The sequence below is a fragment of the Papilio machaon genome, chromosome 28 (assembly GCF_912999745.1).
Source record: "Papilio machaon chromosome 28, ilPapMach1.1, whole genome shotgun sequence".
NCBI classification, from domain to species: Eukaryota; Metazoa; Arthropoda; class Insecta; order Lepidoptera; family Papilionidae; genus Papilio; species Papilio machaon.
In genome coordinates, this window is record NC_060013.1 from 1,347,348 (window position 1) to 1,372,467 (window position 25,120).

The 25,120-nt window shown below is 34.2% G+C and overlaps 1 protein-coding gene across 1 annotated transcript; it reads right to left on the minus strand.

Moving 5' to 3' along the window:
• Positions 1-201: 201 nt before the first annotated feature.
• Positions 202-20,373, minus strand: LOC106710425 (modular serine protease). Its single transcript, XM_045684943.1, has 15 exons — positions 20,211-20,373; positions 16,800-16,851; positions 16,221-16,337; positions 15,718-15,759; positions 15,119-15,235; positions 13,899-14,033; positions 12,809-12,989; positions 11,900-11,979; positions 11,319-11,524; positions 10,849-11,064; positions 4,765-4,926; positions 3,976-4,097; positions 3,209-3,385; positions 2,677-2,836; positions 202-634 (listed from the first exon to the last, which is right to left on the minus strand). The coding sequence occupies exons 1-15, from the start codon at positions 20,254-20,256 to the stop codon at positions 435-437; spliced, it is 2,013 nt and encodes a 670-aa protein (XP_045540899.1). The 5' UTR covers positions 20,257-20,373; the 3' UTR covers positions 202-434.
• Between the last annotated feature and the right edge of the window lie 4,747 nt (positions 20,374-25,120).

Genomic DNA, 25,120 nt, shown 5'->3' on the forward strand with positions numbered 1-25,120 from the left:
CGGAGACAGCTATAATTTTGAAAGTTGACATTTAAAAAGAGACAAAAGTTTTATGTACATTCTGCCATAATTTACACTTAAGAAAACTAATTTATTTTGTATAGAAAAATATATTTAAGTAGCTGAAATTTCCAGCTTTTAGAAAATATGTTTAGGTATAAAAATACTCAAAATATTGTACAAGTAAAAAAAATTGCATTAAAACAAAACGCTTTTGTTTTTTTTATTTTATGGCACAGATATTCTCAGCCATACGCAGAATACCAAATACTCTCCAGTGTTCATTGTTATAAGTCAGGGGTAGCCAACTCGATACCATAAAAAATATGTACCACCGGTACAGTTCCAGTTGTCTTTTTTGACACTTTGACAGATGCGGTACTGATTATGGACGAATATTAGAATATTCAAAAGAAAATTCTCGTAATGTACGTCTAGTCCAATTGCAAATGCTCCTTTATAAAATGTTCGTGGCTTAATAAATGAGTGAATGTTGTCAAAGTATTGGCGTTGCAAAGATTTTCGTTGCTAGGTGCAGTAGATACGACACCACGGAGATAAAATCTCTCTATACCTTTGTCTAATTCGGGAAACGCTAGCCCACCCCCACTATCACCTTTGCAGAGAGCGGTACCTGCAAATTTTGTTTACGTCACAGACAGATTGTGAATTTCGGTAATTCTAAATCGGTCTAAATATTGTCAGTAAATAGTTAAAAGTAAACTGAGCTAAAGATAGTTCTTAATTATATCTGTAGATCTAATCTAATTTAAAAAGGTAATTTAAGTTCAGAATTAGTTTTTCTATTGTGAAACATCTTTAAAAAATCTGTTGTTATTCTCACTGTTTTTGAATAATAACAGACAGTAAATTTAAGAATATTTAACTTATAGAATGTAAACTATTAAAAAATTAATACATAAAATTGTCCTGAACATTTGAAACTGTTGTAAAAATAGCACAACATGACAAATTCGAAGTTACCAATTGGCTGATAATATATACACACCGGCACAATTAGCGGAACACAAAAAAAAGCAGGATTTTAAAATCTTTTACTTGAGGAACTGGCCAGTTATGATATTTTTTTTAATTTATTGTCAAATTTGAAAATAGAAAATTAGATGACATACACTTTTTTCATTCATTTGTTTTATTTTCCCGAACAATACGTTTTGTCAACTTGTTCGAGTAATAACTACGTAATTGTAATTTTTTTTAAAAATTGCACTTAATGGTTTTTTATAAATTTGTTATTCTATAGGCTATTTTGTTTATTAAAAGCTCTTTATTATGCCTAACTTAACATCACTGGAAATCATTAGGGCTGATGAAATGAGAAGAAATGGTCATACCTAGAGATCGATTGCCTCAAGGCTTCGTCGACCAGTATCAACGATTCATCGCAGCATCCAGCGGTACAGATCGTCTAATTCTCTTGTGAGGAGGAGGGGTCAAGGTAAAAAAGATGTACATCGAGGCGAGATGACAGTTTTTTACAACTTGGAGTTCGTAGTAATACGCGATTAACGGCTGTACAAGCTCGAAATGAACTGGAAGACGTTCGAGGAGTACGAGTAAGTGAGCGTACAGTTCGCAGGAGATTTGAAGATGTTGGTTTAGGGTCGTATATACCTGCCAAAGGCCCAAAACTTGAGACGTCACCGCGTAAACCGATTAAGCTATGCGCGAGAACATCGTCATTGGGATTTGAACGAATGGCAGCAGGTACTCTTTACTGATGAGTGCAGAGTTCTTTTAAAACAGATCGATGGGAGACACCGAATATGGAGACGCAAAGGAGAACGCCACATACAGTCTAATTTTGAACACACAGTGGCTTATGGTGGCGGCTCGATTATGGTTTGGGGAGGGATATGTTTGGGAGCTCGCACGGAGTTAGTGATAGTCACAGGAGGGACCATGACAGCAGATCGATACATCCGAGACATTTTAGAAGAATATGTTGTACCATTTGCCCCATTTATTGGTGACGACTTTATTCTAATGCAAGATAATGCTCGTGCTCATAGTGCACAATCGGTACAGGCATATCTTAGCCACGTAGGTATACAGGTGATGCAGTGGCCAGCAAATTCCCCCGATATGAATCCGATAGAGCATGTCTGGGACTTGCTAAAAAGAAGGGTTAAATCCAGAAAGCCACCCCCCAACAATCTGAATGAACTTGGAAACGCATTACTTGAGGAGTGGGAGCGGTTGCCTCAAGAAATCATCGATAACATAATCTGTAGCATGCCCAGACGAATGGAAATCGTAATCAGAGCAAGAGGGGGAAACACTCGTTATTAATTTTGCTTTAATTTTATTGTTAAAACATTGCATGCTTACTTTTTTTAATTTTTTGTGATGGTTCATAATCATCTAAAAATTTGACTTATTTCAAATTTCTTTATTTTTCAATAAAAAATAACGAAGACTTTTCAAATTCGTTGTTAAAAGATGTTAATCAATTTTTTATTTTGTGTCTAATTACATTTTCGTCAAATATATGCGTTATTATCTCATAGTCTAACTTTTTTTTCTGTTCCGCTAATTGTGCCGGTGTGTATATAATACTAGACCGACTACAAAATGCTTAAATTCACAATCAGACTGTAACATATATTATGTTCCAATCTGATAGACAATAGATAAAATATTATAAAAACTCACCATTATCGTATCCTGCACATATTTTATCACTAGTGATGTATTCTCTGAAGCCAGGAGGTGCGGTGGCGATGCATTTCTCTATAGATACATACGGAATGTTGACAACTTGTAACGTGCCCGCTGCTACTCCGTTTATTGATGTAAGACCCCACCCAGCCACCTGGCAGAGAATATTCAGACTGACTTTTACAAAAGACTTACTGTCTTACTGTAGAATATTCACTTAGGGGTGAACCTATGCTAAAAAGCGACTCTTGATAAAATTCAAGCTTTTTCCAAATGATTACAAATAACATAATTACATAAATTCGAATATGTTACTAATTTATTTAAGAATTGGAAAGGAGATAAGAAAAAGCAGGGTAAAGTAGGTAAAGTATTTAAGAGTTGTTTAAGTAAATTGCTGACACTTGTCAAAGTACTATTTCAAAACATTTTTTTTCAAAATTCGTTAGTAATATATAGAAATGGAGTAAAATAAATTTAATCTAGAGTTATATTATAAGAATTAAAAGGGGGCTAAATTTATTACCTTTCCCAACTTATTCGGCTGCAACTGACGTCTATTAAAGTTAATATCAAAATCCAAGCACACCGGTCTCACGTAATATTTGTATTCTATTCTAGTCTTCAATATAACTAGAGCTATATCGTCCTGGAAATTTGATGCTGCTCCTTGAAAACGAGGCGGGATTTTGATGTCTTTTACCTTGAAAGAGATTTATTTATAATAGACGAATAGAATACCTAATATACTAAAGATGCTATTAAAATATTCAAATTTTTGTTAGACATTGAAATAATACCAGTCCCAGTTAACCTGATGAAGTTACACCGACTAGTTTCGAGCCTAACGGAGGCCCCGTTGGGCTCGAAATTAGTTGGTGCCGATACTGGACCATATATGTGAGTGTTTTAGCCGTTTTTTAAATTAGTTATACTAAAGATGCATTATTAGTTAATAATTATCTGATACTAGTTATTAAAGAACCTATAGCTTTATGAATCCTTTTGCAAAAACTGGGCGGTTATGATAATTAATTTATAACTGAAAAAGGAATATCTTAATAATATAATAATTAGCATCCACACATTATATGAAAATGTATTTCTCATTAAAATTATACAACAGTTCATACAGATTTTCAAGATAATAATTTTAATACCGTGAAAGTTACGGCTTTTTTTTGTTATGGTAAAACAAAGTTTGAACAATTTTAATAGATTTTAATCGAGCAATCTGCTTTTTAAGAGTAACTATTATTTTACTACGATTTTGGATGGAAATTAGAAACTTACATCACTCTTTTGTGCGTCGACATCTACATTCAAATTCCACGGGCGGTAGAGCTTGCCCACAGCAACCGCGTAGAGCTCTGAGGGGCGCTGCTTTTGTGCGTCATCCCAAAAGCAATGAGCGGCTGGAAGGCGATTTTACTATTTATCTTAACAGTGATAGATCCCGTAACCACAATATTTGTTGCGTGCACGAATTGGCCGGGTCGACCAGTGCAATACCACGACCACACAGAAGACAGGCGTGAAATGGAAGCAATTCCGCGTACAGTCTGATGAGTGTGGTACCGGAGGCCTAATTTTAGTCCTCTTTCCCTTCCCACCCTTTTCTTATTAGGAAAGGATGGGAAAGGGAAGTGGATTTGGCGGAAGAGGGGACGCATAGGAAGGAGAAACATCCTCTTTCTGTGCGTCCCCTTCTCCGTTGATTAAAGGTAGGCAACGCATCTGCATTTGCGGATGTCTATGGGCAACGGTCGCCTCGCTATTGCGGCGAATCCAGGTGGTCGTTTGCTCGTCACCACCTTATGATATATATAAAAAAAATTGTGTTTAGACAAATATGTTGCACGAAAAACTCAATCCTGTGTAATACTAGGACCTCACAGAAGATATACATGTAGATGTTCTGCTTTCACTTGATGAGTGAAGTGTCGGAGGCTAATTTCAATCCTCTTCTTTTTACTATCCATTCCTTATCAGGAAGGGGTATTAGACTCACCGGGGGGGGTGAGAAATGGGCGATCTCAAGTTCATACTAAATCACTGCTAAACACCTCAGTGTAAACTCACCGGATATAACAGCATTAGTGGTGACAAGTGATCCCCCGCATATCTGCATGTATGGTGTAGTCGCTTTTGTGTAAATCCCTGCGTGCCAGGGTAACTCACCCCGCTCGGCATTAGTACCGTTGATAATAAGGAATTCCCCTTCCGGCGTTACCCTGCCGCATTCTGTGGGAAAATGAAAAACTTTGAACAATGTTTGTCAATTAAAACACTAAAAGTTCTGTAACTCTATGAAACTAAAAAAAAATCCGAATCAAATAAAACGACACTCATCAAAATCGCTTCTTTCAGTTATGAAAAATTAACGAATAAGGTAAATATAACTGCATACAAAGGAGTATTGCTAATTTTGTTCTCATGTTACTTTTATAAAACAAATAATAATTAAAAAATTAAAACATACGCATACACATACGCAAGCACAAACACGCACACATTCTGTATAAATAAGTACCTATTTAAGACTTAGATTAAGAGAAGGCACTACCTCCTGTAACACAGGTCGCTATATATCACAGGAGGCAGTCCTAATAAATTGTAAAATTTTGTGGATCAAAATTATTATTATTATTATTACTTTTATGATAAAATTGCCACATTTTTACGTAAATACAGATGGGGAATAAATTGCTTACTATAAATAGCCTCTATTTGTTACTATGTGGTTATCAATACTACTAACAAAGATAATTGTAAATTAGGCATAAGAGTTCACGATTTATATGTGATAGACATTTTGTGAAATTCGCTTGTTTAAAAGTTCTATAAAACTGGCAGATTTTTGATGTGAAACATCTATAGGATCACTTGTAAACCGAATTGTTGGCGTGGCGACGCTTGCCGTGGCGACGGGTCGCCAAGCTATACTGAGGTATACTATAGGACTTGAAAATGAATGAAAAAATTAACAATGACAAGAAATAGTGTTGTTGCAACACTATTAAAAAACCTAACCTACATATTCGTTAACTTTCCATTCTAAATTAAACTTATCACAATAAGGACTAAAGCAAAATATTACTTTACAATATAACTGTGATATTTTATTATATAAAAATATGAGTTGTAAGATAAATTGTTCAGAATTTTCCTGACAATTTTAATATTACTATACCGATTGAAAGTTAACGAAATTCACAAACGTACGGTAACATTAACATTATCTCAGTTGACGTTGGGTAAATACGTGTGGGTATTAACAAACAGGGGGAAAAACTACGGCCATAACTCCGATAGACGTTTAGCAAGAATTGCTATTGTTTATTTAGTTTACGTATTTTTTAAATAATCATTAATAAGTGATTCTATTTTATAAATCCGCGCAGACGGAGTCTCGGGCGACAGCTAGTCTTTATATAATGTTTCCAAATTACGTGGAATTAAGTAAAAAGTGTGAAACCTTCGTGGGGAAATAATTACGCAAAAAAAATCCCCACGATATTTTTTAAATACTCTGTTTTTACTGATGCACTGTTATTTACACGGAAAGTGGCGCAACCGCCATTTTACCAGTCACTCATCCTGTCCACTGCCGCGACCGCGTTAGTATACAAGATTACAGACAGAGAAGCGCAGTTAAATGGTTAGTGGAAATAAACACTAAGCTGTGTCAAATGCAGAATAGAATATACTTAGTGTGAGTTAAGCCATTGTCAGTTTGTTTTAAATGATTTCTTGGTGTGCTTGTGCGTGTTAAATATTTTATTTTATTAATTTTTAAGTGAATTACTTTTGTGTTTTGTTATACGATATATTTTTATGTTTCATGTAATATTTTTTTATTGTGTTATTTTTTTTCGTTTAATTATTATTTCAAATGTTATTATTTTATTATTTTTAAAATTTTTTAGTCAAATTCCTTCGAAAAAATAATTCGTGTTAAATAATTGAATATCTGTAATTTAATTTAATAAATAGAATTTAAATTTATAAAAATAATTCATCTTTTGTTATATAATTCGTAATCTTATTTAACTCACCGATAGATGAACTCTTTTGCTTATAACTTTTTCGAATTTAAAACAGGATATGTATAAATTTAAAAACCTAAAATAGTTTATTGTTTTATATTTAAAAAATGACATGTAACGCGACATGTGACAGTAGAACAGCTTAATATTTATATAAATAATGAAGTTAGAAAAAATCTCAAGAGAAAATTTCACATTAGACGAACTATTTTGAATCGGGGTTCGTGATAATAAAAATATTGCTTGTGTTTTTTTTAAATTGGTAATTTTTTTTACTAAAGCCATTTTCATTAACATTTCGGGGTATATTTTTAATTTTTTTTCGGTTCGTTTTAACTTTGAATATGATCAGGTATTATTAACAGGAATGAAGGAAGGGTCGTTAAATTAAAACTATTTTTTTGTATAAAATGAATATTTTATTTAAAAAAAAATTATAATAATCCTTCCTGTTAACAATAATGTTGTACATTTTATTTATTTAAATTTAAATTTATTAAATTTTACAATTTCTACGGTGGTAATATTTTATTTGACACTAGCTTTTACCCGCGACTTCGTCCGCGCGGAATAAAAAAAATGCACACAAGATAAAAAAGTTCCCATGTCCGTCTCCTAGTTCTAAGCTACCTCCCCATCAATTTTCAGCTAAATCAGTTCGACCGATCTTGAGTTATAAATAGTGTAACTAACACGACTTTCTTTTATATATATAGATTTGCAATTGAATGCTAAGTTTTTCTATGTAATATAACTATTAGGGTGGCCAAAAAAAATAAAATTTTTGTTTTTTTCGATTCTCGTGTGAAAATATGTGAGTTTACTATGTTTTAAGAACCTCCACCAAAGGACAGGTTAAAAAAAAAATCTTAAAAGGTCGCTCAGAATTTTTGAAAAATTCCAAAATTGCCGAAAATCAGATTTTTTTTGTTTTAATTTTTTTTTCTCGTCATGTCATCTTTTTAAGTGTAAAATAATATAAGGATTCTGAAAATTTGACGTCAAAATTTTATTTTCTAAAGGTCGCTCCGAATTTTTATAAATTTCCAAGGTAAATACTTTATATCTATTTAAAAGAGAAATTTATAAAAATTCGGAGCGACCTTTAGAAAATAAAATTTTGACGTCAAATTTTCAGAATCCTTATATTATTTTACACTTAAAAAGATGACAATGACGAGAAAAAAAAATTAAAACAAAAAAAAATCTGATTTTCGGCAATTTTGGAATTTTTCAAAAATTCTGAGCGACCTTTTAAGATTTTTTTTTAACCTGTCCTTTGGTGGAGGTTCTTAAAACATAGTAAACTCACATATTTTCACACGAGAATCGAAAAAAACAAAAAAATTATTTTTTTGGGCCACCCTAATAACTATAATAATGTAATCGAAACTAAAGATTACAGATTCTAAACGAACCGTACCCTTACTTATTATAAATTCAAAAGTAACTTTGTCTGTCTCGCTTCTACGCCAAAATTACAGAACCGATTCAAATGAAAATTGGCCCAAAGATAATCTAAATAAGGGATCCCCAAACTATTACAGACAAGTGACCCCTTTTCCAAAATGAACTGTTACCTCAGACCCCTCATGGCAAAATTACCTACTTTTAAGACCAATTATTATTATTATTTTTTAATTCTGACTTAGGTCAATAGAAGACAGAGTGAGAATTAGCAAAGCTTTTAAGTTCGATATCGATCCCCTGGGGTCGACTTTGGGAATCCGTGGTAAAGCCTGAGACTTGCCAAGCTCTAGTCTACTTTTTGATGCGATTAAAGAATTGTAAAAGGGTTGAAAAGGGGGGATGAAAAGGTTTATTTAATTATCTTCATTTTTAGAGCTAGAAGACTGAAAAGACACTTTTCCACGCGGAGGAAGTCGCGGGCACAACTAGTTTTTTTAAGAAATTGCAATTTGTTATTAATAAATGTACTTATGCTATTAGTTTTGTTATTTACTAATAAAAATCTAAATTCTAGTATTTTTATTTAATTATATAAACTATGAAATATTGACTTTTGGTTGATATTTTTCTTTAATATATTTAAAATCAATAGGAACCTTAAATTTTGGTATTGTAAACTTATAAAAACGAGCAAAAAGTTTTACACTTTCAAGCAAAAAGTTCTACACTTGCAAGCAAAAGGAGCAAAAGTTTGCTCAAAAGTGTTACACTTTGTAGGTAAATGTATACTTCTATACAAAAAGTACTACACTTTCTTGCAAAAAGTAGTACACTTACAAACAAAATTTTCTACACTTGCAAGTAAAAAGTTCTACACTTGTAAGCAAAAAGTTCTACACTTGCAAGCAAAAGGAGAAAAAGTTTGCTCAAAAGTGCTACATTTTGTAGGTAAATGTACACTTCTTTACAAAAAGTACCACACTTTCTTGCAAAAAGTAGTACACTTTCGAACGAAAGATACTAACTACACTTTGTAACTTAAATTATTAGGATTCGAGCATAAGTTATCACATGTGTAAAATAATTTATTGAAAATAAATAATTCAAAGGAACTGATGATTAAATTTTTAATACATTTTTTGTGTGCATCAAAAATACATGAAAACCTAACCTAAAATCTATTGTAGTATACTTAAAAATATAAAAAGAGTACAATTTTTACTGTTATTATTATATTAGGAAAGAAAATAACAAACAAGTACTTACGACTACTTCTATATATTGTTCTAGATTAGTTAAGAATTGCAAAAATGTTGAAATAATAAAAAGGATATAAGGATAACATAAACCAAATATTTTGGAATTGTGCTAAAAAATATATATGTTGATTTATAAAAAAATATATGCGTAGATATATTAATGTTGAAGTAAGAAAGTATGCTTGTGTTAAATGACCATGTTATGTATAAGTTACTATATATATAAGTGTTTTATTAAATGTGATTTTATAGTCTAAGAGCCAGTGGGAGATCCACCTTCATCCACATAATAACCAGATAAAAAGATGAGATAGTTTAAATCTAATATATAAAATTCTCGTGTCACGGGGTTCGAACTTGAACTCCTCCGAAACGGCTTGACCGATTCTCATGAAATTTTGTGAGCATATTCAGTAGGTCTGAGAATCGGACAACATCTATTTTTCATAACCCCCCCTCATTTAGTTTTTTTTTAACTGCGCGCGGATGGAGTCGCGGGCGACAGCTAGTAAAATATAGAAAAATTCATGGTTATTTTTAATCGATTAATTTTATAATAATAAAGTCAATCGTATCGTAAATAAGTAGCCAATCCTATCTAGCCATATTTCTTTGTGTTTAAAACTATAAGTTAATTTGTAGTTAAGAAGTTATTAAAAGAGGGTAAACTATAAGTAAAGTTGAAGTTAAGAAGTTATTAAAAGAGGGTAAACTATAAGTTAAGTTGAAGTTAAGAAGTTATTAAAAGAGGGTAAATTATAAGTTAAGTTGAAGTTAAGACGTTATTAAAAGAGGGTAGATGATGAAAGAAAATTGATTCAAATAAATACAGTTATAAAAGACCATAAACAATATTTGATAGACAAGTTATCACAGGCATTTCTGGTTATCAGGTCAGTTAAGGACGATCTACAATGGTCTCTTATACTATTTCTTATTAAAGTGTACCTCACCGTCTAAATTAACTGGAAATGTGTTATTTTCTTTTGTATGTTTAATTTTAGTGTTATGCGTATTTGTACTAACACCCATTCTCCATTCATTTACATCGATATCATAATCTGTGCTTTCATTAGCCTTTTCGTTAGGTTTAATAGGCTGTACTTGAAGAAAACTAGGTAAATCCGTAGTCAATGGAGGCCAAATTGGTCTATCAGTAAATCGATCCCATACAGAAGTGCCTGTATTTGGTTGAACCGAAAGCCTATTGGTAGACGGTTGAACAGTTCTGTCGTTATTAGGTTGAACCGTGATAGTTTCGGCATCATTAAATTGAACCGAAATAGAATTGCCAGGATTCGGTTGAACCGAGTTTAGTTTGCCTGTAATCTGTTGAACCGCATTCGGGAAAACTAATGTAATAGGTGATGCGTATTGGAACTGACTGATGTGTACTTCTATATTGTCTTTAATAATTATAGTAACATTAGTAGCGTTTTTAATCAAACCTGGTGAACAAAGAGCGATATAATCCCAGGTGCCTTCGGAGCATCTCATGTAGGTCAAAGTCCCTGAAGCGTAGTAGTTAGGACTTCTACATTCAGGTTTCACAACTGTACCAGTCGGTTCATATTCCTTGCAAGGTCTACTTCCTTCGACTCCTGCCTGATCTGAGAGCAGACAGCGGTATTCCACGCTTGGATGTGGTGGTAATTTGCAATAACCTGTTGGAAAAGTTTTTTTTGTTGAACTTCCAAGCCCTGTTGAAGTGTGATTCTACTGACTACTAGAGTCTATTGGAGACTAGAATAAATAATTTAAAGAGCGGACATTTATAATTATTACAAATAATTGAATCATAATCTTTAATAGCAAAATAAACTAGTTACGTAGTTGAAAAAAATCGTTTTGTCCTCTCTATTTATATAAAAGTTGACAGTCTTTGGTCTTTTCCTAGGTAGTTGGGGTGGATACTTACGTATACATTTAGGCATCGGAGGTACCCATGTCCCATCGAAGCATAGGACAGATTCAGGACCATCCAGTGCATAACCTGGGTAACAACTGACAGTAAGAGCGAAACTCTTGAAACCCTGCCCTGGAGATGCTGTGGGTGCTCCTCGTACCACATATGAACCGTGGTCAGGGTATGGAGGGAGTACACAAGGACCAGTAGCTAAAGGTCTGGAAGATATATATTTTATATTAATTAACTTGTTTTTTTAATAAACTTTAAAGGAAAATGTGATGAAACTTGTAAGGTGAATGTACCAGTTATTTCCAGTCAAATAAAAAAATATATATACAAAGACATCTTACTGATATTATAAACTAGCTTTTACCCGCGACTCCGTCCGCGCGGAATAAAAAAAATGCACACAAGATAAAAAAGTTCCTATGTCCGTCTCCTAGTTCTAAACTACCTCCCCATCAATTTTCAGCTAAATCAGTTCGACCGATCTTGAGTTATAAATAGTGTAACTAACACCACTTTCTTTTATATATATAAGATAGAAGATATTAAATATATTACTATATTTTGTTGATATAATAACTTACTTGGCTGTAGTTGTTACTGGTCCAGTTATTCTGTTACAAAGTTCATCAGATTCATCAGAATTGTCAGCGCATTCTTTAATCTGTGGATATAAAATATATTATTACTATGTGAAACTGGCCACTGAAAACTTTCTGTGTTAACACTTTATTATAATTAAAAGTGTAATTTTATTGAGAAAACTTGAGATATTAAACACATTTTAATAATATTATAAACTAGCTGTCGCCCGCGACTCCGTCCATGCGAAATTAATGAAAAACTAATAAGTTTTTTATGTGTTCTTCAAGACTATTGTTCCGTACTACTTCACCGCCGGCGTAGGAGCCGCGCGGGGGGCCCTTTCAGACCTCACCCGCCGCCCCGTGCGCCCTCGCACCGTGCCCTTCAGTTGCGCTTCAGCACTCCGCGCGTCGACATACTTATCATCTTTGACATATGTTTTGTATCAACTTTCATATTACAAGTCATCATCATCAAACCCGTCTTTCATTCCAACATACAGTCCACACGCTCAACATATGGTCCTTCAACCGGCAAAAAAGGAATCATCATCAAATCATCATAATCAAAATCTGTGACAAATTTCATCAAGATCTATTGAGACGTTCTGGAGACACCTTCTTCAAGAGAAGATAAGAGAAAGATCCATCTAAACATTCGCATTTATATTATTAATAAGAGGGACGATGTGAAAGTTTAGATGGATGTTTGTTTGAAGGTATCTCCGGAACGGCTCAATAAATCTTGATGAAACTTGGCACAGATATAGAACATAATCTGGAAGAACACATAGACTACTTATTAAGTTTTTTTTTTAATTGCACGCGGACGGTTTCGTGTGCGACAGCTATACTAAGACAAAATTAAGTTATGTTTACGGTTAAGTTAAGTTACATTTGAGTTCTTACCCCATTACAATCAGCACCCTGATCTACGCATGCGCCGTAAGCGCATTGAAATAAATAATTAGGGCAGACTTTCGCTGCACAAGCTTTAACAGTCTCATCTGAACCATCGCTGCAATCAGCAACACCATCGCAATGGTTGAAGCCGGATATTAACTGACCATTATCACATTGGAATTGACCCCTGGAAGATTTTTTTATATATCATAAGGTGGCAAACGAGCAAGTGACCACATGATTCGCTGAAATAGCGAATCGACCGCCGCCCATAGACATCCGCAATTGCAGATGCGTTGCCTACATTTAATCAACTGAGAAAAATATGCACAGAAGGAGAATATGTCCCCTTACTATGAGTCCCCTTCTCCGACAAATCCTCATCTCATTCCCACCCTTTCCTTTATAAGGTTGGGAAGGGGGAAGAGGACTAAAATTAGGCCTCCGGCAATACATTCATCAGACTGTACGCGGAATTACTTCCACTTGACGTCTGTCTTCTGTGTGGTCGTGGTATTTCACCGGCTGAGCTGATCCAATCATGCAACAGATGTTGAGGTCTAATTTTAGTCCTCTTTCCCTTCCCATCCTTTTCTTATATGGAAAGGATAGGAAGGGAAGGTGGATTTGTCGGAGTAGGCGATGTAAAGGAATGGGAAATTATCTCATTTTGTACGCCTCTTCCTCCGTTGATTAAAGGCAAGGCATTTGAAATTCTGAATGTCTATGAGCGGCGGTCGCTAACTTATAATATAAAAAAAAAATTAAAATCGTTAACTTTATAGGACTTGTTTGAACCTTAGTGTCGTTTGAAGTTGAATATTAACTGACCATTGTTACATAAATTGACATTTCAAAGACACAAATCGGTTTGGTCCGGTTTAAATGACCACTGTATACTCTAAAAACATTTAATACTGGACTTAGACTGACCAATCGCTATAACCTAAACTAGGCACATGAAATACCAAAAAGACATATAAGTAATGTCGTCAGGTCTAACTTAACCTCAACCTATATAAAAATTGTACACCAGTCTTTAACAGTCGTAGTCAACCTGTGAAAAAGCATACATATTAAAGAAAATTTTACTCACGAAACTTCATCAGTCTCATTTCTACATCTGGGGAGCAGTTCGTCAGAATTATCAGCGCACTCTTGTATACCATTGCAGGGTGCGGTGCCATCTACACAAGCACCGTAAGTACATCTGAACCAGTTACTCTGGCATCTGGAAAAGAATTGCTGGAGTAAGTTTTTTTCTGACGATCTCTTGTGTCGGAGGCCAAGACCCACTTTGGATCGCTGCGCCAGCGGAGTAAGTAAGTAAGTTTTTTTTAAGGTGACAAACAAGTAAGCGACAACTTGAATTCGGCTAAATAGATAAGTGACCGCTGCTTTCGATGGAGAAGTCGTACAGTATGAGAATACTTCCCCTTCCTATGCGTCTCCTCCTCGATCAAATCCACTTCTCCTTCCCATCCTTTTCTTATATGGAAGAGAACTAACACGTACACTCATCAGACTGTACACGGAATTACTTCCACTTGATGTCTGTCTTCTACGTGTTCGTGGTATTTTAGCAGGCTAATTTTTGCAACAGACGCTGTTGTTGTTGTGGTTAGAAGCCAGCAGTCTATAGGCATCGGTTAGTCCGCTATACAAGTGATATTAGTTAAAATTAATTATAGTATATTCCGCTGGATGAATGATCCACTCGACAGTTGCAATCCTAACACACCGAATTGAGTGAGTGTATATGTCTTGAAGGGTTTGCAACAGACTGCAGTCAACTGCGATTTCAGTGTAGAAAAAATGGCCTATATTATGCTCGCATGCATCAGCTACCTTCTCGTCAAAATTCAGTCGAAATCCAGCCGTTTCGAAGATTACCCGAGACACGACAGACAAAAATTTTAAAAATTGGATTTCCGTTATAAGCTTTTATTATTATTTGTTAAGGTACCAGCTGAAAACCAGCGTAGGGGCAGTTTAGTCTGTCCCTGCTTCGCTGAGCTGAATCCCTTTTGCCACAGTATTGTACCAAGATTGTGTCTTGTATGTGTGTGTGTTTTTTTGGTTTTATATTCTTTGTGTGGCAATAAATGTTTTTTCTTTCTTTCTTTCAACTGAACGCTTAAATTTTATTAATAGTATAGATATAAATATGGACGATCACTTTGACATTATAAGACTCTTCTTTACCACCTTATACAATAAAAATAATTGTACTCCTATAACACTTTGGAGATGAAAATTTCAAGCTGTTTAGGGTGAATGACACAATTATCGTCATGTAAAAAAAGAGTTACTTACTTCTCAGATCTGCAAAGTGGGTATGTCTCGTCACTACCATCAGGACAATCAATAACACCATCGCATTTACCGTCAAAACTTATACAACTTGTGTCCCGACACTGCCATTGGTTCTTACTGTAAAAAAAAAAAATTAAGCAATGAAATTTTTATTAAGGATCTGTTTCTTTGACAACGTTGTTATTTCAAAATCTTCAAATAAGCTATGAAAATATTTAATCAGTTATTATGATTGAGTTATTTTATTTCCTAGTTAATTATCCAGCACTTAACTGGAACATATTCAAAGAAACATAATTAAATTGTTGATGAAAACATTTTTCTCCAACTTATGTCAATTACTGGTGCATTCACCTTAGTATTAGATTTTGTAAAATGAAACAGTATTGAATAGTTTTTTAAGCAGCTGTAGCTGTTTTTTTCCAGTAGACCAGAACAGTATTAGGACCACATAGATCTAGTAGTGGTTCCGCGTTTCGTAAGAGTGTAGTGCCTATTGAGCCTTTCCCCCTTTCTCATCTTTGCTAATATGAAAGAATGACGTCACAATATGGCGCTGCATAATTCGTAATGATTATTTTACTAAGACAAAGACTCACCGACACTTGGAAGTCGCCTGTCTCCTAGATCTTGACATGAGCCTAGAAATTATAGTTTAAATTAAGTAAATAATACCTCAGTCATCAAAGAAAACATTAATAAAAAAATAAAACCTTTTTTTAAAAAAACAAGCTGTTATTTTAGTGCGCTAAAAAGAAAAAAAACTTCCACCTTACAGCTTCATCATACTGTGGTTACCATTGAAAGACAAATAACTCGTCAAGACGATTTAAATGAGCCGTAACTCGATGTGTGGTTTCGTTGTGAAGTACCGCATTGTCACACGAAACAGTAACGGGGAAGTGGTTCAAATTTCATAGCTAACAAAATAATAGCTTGTTAGCAAAGTTGATTTTTAGCATACGTGCCAAAAACTTCACCCTCCTAAGTTCAGTCCTCATTCAATTGAATTTACCAAAAGTACCACTCTTGTTATTCTCTCTGAACTGAGATATATGTTTCAGTAAACATGTTTCGGTAGTGGAGACGGGGGTTTACATACGATTGTGAGACGCCGTCACAATATTGCTCATCTTCTCGAAGGGGACAGTCAGGTAGACCATCGCATATCCTATCCGTGGTTACACAAGATCCATCGCTGCATTGTAATTCACCAGGACTGGAATAAAAATTGATATTATTAACACACTAGTGGTCGCCCGTGACTTCGTCTATTAATTAGAATATTAAAAAAACCGTTCTACATCTGTGTCAAATGTCATCAAGATCCGTTGAATCGTTACGGAGATACCTTCTAACAAACATCCATCCAAACATACACATCAATACATAGTATAAAACAAAGTCGCTTTCGCTGTATGTCCGTATGTATGCTTAGATCTTTAAAACTACGCAACGGATTTTGACGCGGTTTTTTTTAATAGATAGAGTGATTCTTAAGGAAGGTTTGTATGTATAATAAATGCATAATATAGTAGAGAAACACTGATAAATTTAAAGGTTTCTAATGTGAACGCTGTGAACGTTGTGTATAAGGACATTCTGTAGTAGGTATATTTTGCATTGCACCCGTGCGAAGCCGGGGCGGGTCGCTAGTTTATAATAATAGTAAGATAAGTACCTGCAGGTTCCTTCCTCTTCTCTCACAACCGCCGTGAATATAGGGTTCGTAACTGAAAATATAAATTATATTTGAAGACGAAAGTTTAGTTTTTTTTTTTTTTTAATATTATAAGGTGGTAAACGTAAAAGCGGCCACCTGACTTGCCGAAAGTAGTGAAGCGACCACTGCCCATAGACATCCGCAATTGCAGATACCTACATTTAATTGACGGAGGAGTGGAAAAGAGTATCCCCTTATTATGCGACCCTAACCCTGCCAAATCCACTTCCCTATCCTGTCACTCAAAAGGGTGGGAACAGAACACGGACTAAAATTAAGCCAGCACCACACAAGCCACACTCATCAGATGAAACCGCAGAATTGCTTCCACTTGAAGCACGTCTTCAGTGAAGTCGTGGTATGTCACCGGGCGAGGCCCATTCGTGTTACAGATGTTTTATTTATTACTATAAGTTAAGTAATCTATATATATAAAAGAAAGTTGTGTTAGTTACACCATTTATAACTCAAGAACGGCTGAATCGATTTGACTGAAAATTGGTGGGTAGGTAGCTTAGAACCAGGAAAAGGACATAGGATAATTTTTACCCCGTTTTCTATTTTTATTCCGCGCGGACGGAGTCGCGGGTAAAAGCTAGTAGATATATAAATGTTATTACAGTGATAAGATGAATAGTTCAAAGTTCAAATAAATCTGCGCAAAACCATTGATAAAATTAACTCAACATTTATAGTGTTTACAAAATGGTACATGTTTCAAAAATACATTTTATTATTAGTAAGTGAAGCGAAGTCATGTACCAATTTGTTTTTCGGATTTCGATTTACATATGTATCCGTCTTACGCTAAAGGAACACATCGTGATGCAACCTGCACATATCTCAGAAGAAATTCAAAGATATGTTTGAAGTCAACCCGCACTGGGCCAGCGTTGACTATGACCTAGTCACCCCAACTTAGGGTAGCCACCAAGCTCCTTAGTGGGAACATTAGTGAGCTGATGATGATGACGTGAGTGAAAACTTATTATCACTTTTTAAGAAAAATTCGCGAACAGATCAACATGAAAGAGACATTATAGTTAATGTGGAGTGCAAAAACCTTTTTGTAATCCAAAATTAAAAATATTTTATGATTAAGAATTATTTTCGATAAATGGGCGACCGCCCATATGTCGAAATTCGAAAGTTTGTATCAATACTAGCTGTCGCTCGCGACTCCGTCCGCGCGGAATTAAGGAAAAACTTAATTAGTGGCCTATGTGTTCTTCCAGACTATGTTCTACATCTCTCCAAATTTTGCGCATTTTTAATATTAATAAGACGTCAGATTAATTTATCGGATAAAAATGCAGACTGAACCTAATTTCTTAACAGCATAAATAAAACATTTGTTTAAACAAACGGTGACTATCTTCTATTGTTTGATGCGATATTGTCATCCCGTCAATTATCTTAGTAAAAAACAGAGAATTTTCACACGTCATTAGAATCTCACAGTTAGTTGTAAACACACGTATCAAAATTACCGAGGGAAGTACCAAAAAGGAAAAAACCTTTTTTCTTATCTTACTAATATTATAAACTAGCTTTTACCCGCGACTTCGTCCCCGCGGAATGAAAAATATAAAATGGGGTAAAAATTATCCTATGTCCGTTTCCTGGTTCTAAGCTACCTGCCCATCAATTTTCAGTCAAATCAATTCAGCCGTTCTTTAGTTATAAATAGTGTAACTAACACCATCTTCTTTTATATATATAGAAGATGTGAATGTTTAGATGGATGGATTTGTTAAAGGTATCTCCGGAACAGTTGAACGGATCTCGCTGAAATTTGGCATAGTAGTAAAACGTAGTCTGGAAGCACACATAGGCTAATTCAGTTTTTTTTTTAATTCCACACGGAAAGAGTTGCGGGTGACAGCTACTTTATCCATAAAAAGAACAATCAAAGATATGTGATTTAATTTTTTTCTAGAGAAAGTGAGTTTCAATGGTAGGGGTTTAACTAAAAAGTTCATACAAGACGACCCCTACAACTAAAACTCACTTAATACAAACTCGAAAAACTATACGATGTAGATTTGTGACATAAACAAAATAATTACAGTGGATTTTTATTTCTGACATATTAATAAAAGATTTTATTCAAAGAAAATCAATTTAACATCGTATTTAATAGGTTCACAGTAACACAATAGGAATCCGCAAACTGCATTTAAAATTCGACCTTATCCTGATAGACATAAGATCCCAATTAAGTTGTATATATCAAAAGTAAATAATGTCAATCATTTTTGTATTTTATCATAAGGGAATAGAGTCTAATTTAGCTTGAATCAAAATCTTATAGATTAAAAATCATAGACATTATGTCCAAAGATGTGTATGAACGAGTTCGCGACTCAATTGTGACCTTGAATGACGGGATCCGGTAATAATGTTCAATAGAGTTAATAAATTACTGAAATCCTATAAAATTTTACGATTTTAATTGACTAGCAACGTAACTAATGCAATGAAATTTAAGGCTATATTTAATTTAGATCCAAATATTAATTAATGAACAGGGGAACGTCAAATACGAACATCTTTTTAGCGCAAAGTGTAGTGTTTCTAAGGTTTGAAGGTATTAGAGGATGCACACATAACGTTATTTGAGAACGATAAAAAGATGCGTGCGCTCTTGTGATAGGTTAGTCACCGAATAGGCTATTATATTATGCCAGTTGCGGCGGATTAGCTGAACTTGCCTGAAAAGTTGAACGCCATACCAGTTATCGGACTGGCTGGCTTACTAGCTTTAGTAGGTCTACATGCCAGCGCTAATTTCGAGCGTTACTGGCTTACTGAGCTGGTCTAATGTAAACTATGGATAATTGTAATAAACTGTTACATTTATCATGGGTTTTAACATATACCTCACGCTCCGTGAAAAGTGACAATTATTTCATACAAAAGCGGTGGAGTTGGTCAATGGCTCTGCTTAGTCCATTTCTATATAGTCAAAGCTTTTAATCGTCGTAACTCGTAATTACGTAGCATCGTGGTAATTCCCCTGACGAAATTAATATAACAGTTATCATTGGGAGTTTTTTTTTATATTAATTTTGGCAAACGAATTACTGAAGTTATGGAACTTGTATTAGTAAATGTTAATTTTATTTTTTCACGTATTTTGACGTGATTAATATGTAGAGTCTAGGATAGGTCTAATTCTCCAGAATTAGATTAGCATAAAGCATATACTGAAGGTGTTTTTTATATTATTAAAAACATATTAGGCATAGAAGAAAATGATTCTTTTATTTATCGCATTTAAATGAATTTAAATGAATTTAAATGAGCTTAATAAAGTTCTAATAAATTAAGAACAAAAAACTTTATTTAAAAGAATAAATAACTCACCGAAAACAAGGAAAAATACATTCCAAAAACTATACACTTTAGCCATTTGTAAACAAAACACTAGAAAACGATATTAAACCTTTGCTACTTAACAATTACACACTAAATTAAAATTTAAGTAAAAAAAATATGGCGGACACTTCACGGTCACACGTTCAACAACATTATTTCACAAAAATCTTTAAAGATTATTTTTAATCGAATAAACGATTTTAATAAATATTTTTTATAATAAATACGTGTTACCAAATCGGGAAACCCGAACGAACTGTTTGTATTGCTAGCTGAATGATCACAGTTTTCCTCAAATGGAATTGTTTTTTTTTCTTGCGTAATTTTTTTTTGTGTCAATCAGCAAATAGTCACTGTTTGTTTTGATTCAATTTATTGTTACTCGATTCGGTTGTATTTGCGGTTTAAGCCGCGTTCACATTTGTCTGACGTGTTGTGTCGTGATGCTTTGTGTCGTGATGGCTACTGTTCACATCTATGTGACGCGTTATGACGCATTTTTAATCAGTTCCGTTATAGCTCTCGGAGAGTTTACACATTCGCAATGTTTTTTCATGAATCATCCGATTCGGATTCAGATTATGAAGAAGATATGCAGTTATTGGCACTGGCAACACTTCTAATAAAACAAAAAAAGAGAAGAAGATATTGGATACATCCAGTAAATACAAAAAGATAGTTTAGTTTTAATAGATTGATCCTTATATTGTTTACATTTTGTATCATAAATCGCTTTATATTGTCGTACGTACTCGATCAGCTCGTCGTCCATACCTTCTGACGCGTCACAACACGACACGTGCGCGCGCACACTAGTCCGACCCGCTGTGTCGTGTCGCTGCGCCGTCCCCCGCACCTCACCCAACTGACGCGGACCGGGATCGCTACTGACGCGACACGACACAAGCCATCACGACACACTGCGTCAGAGAAGTGTGCACGCAACCATATTAATTGTATGAGACCGATACCTTTCTGACGCATCACGACACAACACGTCAGGCAAATGTGAACGCGGCTTTAGAGTAGGTTTCGGTAGTTTAGGTTTAGTAACTAATCGTACTATTAAATATAGGGAAATTTTACATGACTTTAAATGTGCATTATTCAATGTAATAAATATCTTTGTTGCCTTATTTATATTATTTTTAAATTCCATGGTTTGCATGACTATTTTTTTTTTACAATAGAATGTTTTTTAATATAAATTACTTTAACAAAGAGTAAAAAAGGGTCTATTCAGACTTACTAATTATACCTAAAGCATCAAATTACATATTTTTGTTCCAGGACACGTTTGATTGTAACCTAATTTTTTTGCAAATTCATTTATATGGCAACTTTGGAAGATGTTCTTTGAAACAGGTTATGTGAGGTTAGAATCAGAACGGTAGTGATAATGACTTTATAACCAGTATGAGATTATCATTTTAAAGAAAACGGGGTATTTTATAAACGTAAAGGCTAAACATAATTTAAAGAAATAAATACGGGTATTTATGAAATATTTACCTGACAAAATTCGGTAAGAAAAGAACTCGGTTGTTTAAATATTTCATCTTACACTATTGTTTAATATTTATAAATTATTTAAAAACAATATAAAAAATAATCAGCGGAGACATCCGACAAGTTCGAACTATACCCACATTTGTTAAACCAAGAAAAAGATAGGAAAGGTAAGTGGATTTGACAGAAGAGGGTATGCTTAATAATGTGGAAAAATATTTTTCTGTACACGCCCTCCTGTGTTCATCTTACTAAGATTATAAATGCGAATGTTTAGATGGATGGATGATTGGATTGATGAACGTATTTTGATGAAATTTGGCATAGATGTAGTACATAGTTTTTAATTCCGCGCGGTCGCAGGCGACAGCTATTCATAAGATGAACAATGCAACCCTTTATCTTTCGGCAGTCTATATCTGCAACCGTTTAGGTCAAAGCAAACTTTTGTTTCGTAATGTATGCGGAATAAAGACTGTTATGTCACTGATGAATGGAACACATTACTAGAAGTAGCGGACTGCGGACAATTTTACTGTATAAAGCGTATTATAGAAGGGAATAGAAAAACTTTTTGACTCTTTATATAATATCACTATGTTCACCTTTTTAAATTTATTAGAAAGTAAAATACTTTATGTGAGGAGTAAAACTGAAAGATTAACAGAGAACAGCCTTTATGTATTTTAATACCTTTTTCGATTTGATTGCTTGCATTGAAAAGTTGAAAAATTCTTTTACTATTTCCGGTTGATATAGGCTATATTTATGACTAGATACATTTACTTCCGGATGAAGTCGTGGGCAATTTCTAGTTATACAATTAAGTTTAAGCCATATCTCCGGTGAAATACCACGACCGCACAGAAGACAGACGTGAAGTGGAAGTAATTCCGCGTCTCGTCTGATGAGTGCGGTGCCGGAGGCCTAATTTTAGTTCTCTTCCCTTTCATATTCTTTTCTTATTAGGAAAGGATGAGAAGGGGAAGTGAATTGGGCGGAAGGGGAAATGTCCTCTTTCTGTGCGTCCCCTTCTCCGTTGATTAAAGGTAGGCAACGCATTTGCGGATGTCCATGGGCAACGGTCGCCTCGCTGTTTCGGCGAATTCAGGTAACCGTTTGCTCGTTTGCCACCTTTTCATATAAAAAAAATCTCGAACTGGGTAAATAATGAGATTCCTTAAGATATTTACAATATTTTATCGTACATTAATTTAATTTGACTATCTCTAATAGAAACATACCCTTAAATTTATTTACTAGGTCAGGGATTTTCTATTCAGTTCAGTTTATTCTTCAGTTGGATGTATGACTCGACGGTGTTGTGACGTGCGCGGAATTAAAAAGAATTGCGCGGGAAAGGTTCGATACAGTTCATAAAAGGCGGGTAATTTTCAATGACGTTCGGATACTTGTGAATATTTTTTGAAGAGGTTAGAAAGATTTTAGTTATAAAAATATAATATTAATTATTGATATATTACTATGTAAGTTTAAATTATATATTTTTAGTTTTACATTTCTCCGTGCATGATTAATTTTTTTTTAAATTCGCGAAAGTAAATAGCTTTGCATGGTTTATCCTTTTTATTTTCTTTAGTAATACAAATCGGAATTATTTTAAATACTAGTAAATAAATAGGACAATGATCCCTAACAAGTTTAATAAAAAAATTACCTTTTAAATAATAAATTGTGAATTTCATCGACCCCACTGTTGAATAATTACTAAGAGTATACCTTTGGGTTTGTAACATATGTCATGCATCGTCTGTCTCGTTCTGATATCACAAGTTATAGTGAGACACGTATACAACGTGGAAATAAGGGTGTGGTCACAGTGTTCATTAAAAATTAAAAAACTTAATTAACGTTAATTAACGGTACATAATGAAACAAAAAAAAATGTAAAAAAAATTTATTGTTTTATCAGAACAAGATGATAATGAAATTTAATTAATTTTATAACAATGTCTTAATACCAAATGGGTTGAAAGTTATTTTGAAAATAATTTTTTTACAGTAACAAATATGGTTGAGAAGACTAAAAAAATGTCTCGAGTAGCAGCTGTTGTACTTATATTCAGTAATTTAATTTTTATGGTAAGTAATTTTTATATTGAAAATTTTAATAGTAATAAGTGACAATTGAGCACCACCTATCATCGCTAAAATAGCGAAGGTATAGCTACCCATAGACCTACACTAAGCTGAAAAAATGCAGATGCATGTACATACATCCTCTCCTCCACCAAATCCATTTCCCCTACCTATCCTTGACTTAGTACTTAACAATTGATTATGACGAGTGAGGTTTTATTCCATTCATATTCTTCCATAGTGTGTTATAAGTACAGTCAAGGTCGGGTTTTATAATAAAAAAATAGCGTTTTTATATTCATACAAACAAAAAAATAATAAGATTGAATGAGGATGGCTACAAAGGTAGAGGACGTCCAAAGATCAATTTATATTTGATTGTAAGAGGATATACGTAAGACGGTATTGAATTCAGGTATGACTGATAGACATGTATGAGACATACTGTGCCGACCCTCCATTGGCACAAGGACAGGTTGATGATGAGGTTAAAAAACCTATTAATCTTTAGCTCGGCCATGGATGCTCGGAAGAGCGTCGGTGGCTCAGTGGTCCTGGGTTCGAATCCCGCCATATACCAATGTGTTTTTCGAGTTTCGATTTACGTATTTACATTTATCCGACGTTCTTACGATGAAGGAAAACATCGTGATGTACCTGTACGTATGTAAAAAGAAATTCAAAGATATGTGTGAAGTCAAGCCGCACTGGGCCAACGTGGTTGACTATGGCCTAGTTAACCTTAACTTAGGGTAGGCTCCTAGCCCCTCAGTGGGGACGTATAGTGAGCTGATGATGATGAAATAATATACTTACATTTGTTACAGATATTATCATCAATATTATTTGCGTTGAGTCTCTGGATCATTTCTTCTCCGGATACCCTCACATTTTATATCCATGAAAAAAGCAGTCCTGTTTTTAAGGTATTTTTTACTTTATACGCGGTAGTTACAAAAGCCTTTCTAAATTGTTGTTTAGTTAAAAATAATGTTTATCCTCTTTTGTAATATTAGAAGTTCTTCTTGTAAAACATTACATCTTATGGTATATGTAATTATAGAGCGGACATTACGTTTTTTTTTTTTAAAATGTTATATCATAAGGTGGCAAACCAGCAAACGGCCACCTGGATTCGCCGCAATAGCAAGATGACCGTTGCCCATAGACATACACAAATGTAGATGCGTTGCCTACCTTTAATTAACGGAGAAGGGGACGTACAGAAATAGGATATTTCTCCTTCCTATGCGTCCCCGCTTCCGCCAAATCCACTTCCCCTTCCCATC

Coding starts and splice junctions, on each gene's coding strand:
- LOC106710425 (XM_045684943.1), bottom strand. CDS start 20,256: ATGGCTAAAGTGTATAGTTTTTGGAATGTATTTTTCCTTGTTTTCG. Junction 4,098..4,764: donor CACTAATGCTGTTATATCCG/GTGAGTTTACAC, acceptor ATCGCCTTCCAG/CCGCTCATTGCTTTTGGGAT. Junction 2,837..3,208: donor AGCCGAATAAGTTGGGAAAG/GTAATAAATTTA, acceptor ATTCTCTGCCAG/GTGGCTGGGTGGGGTCTTAC.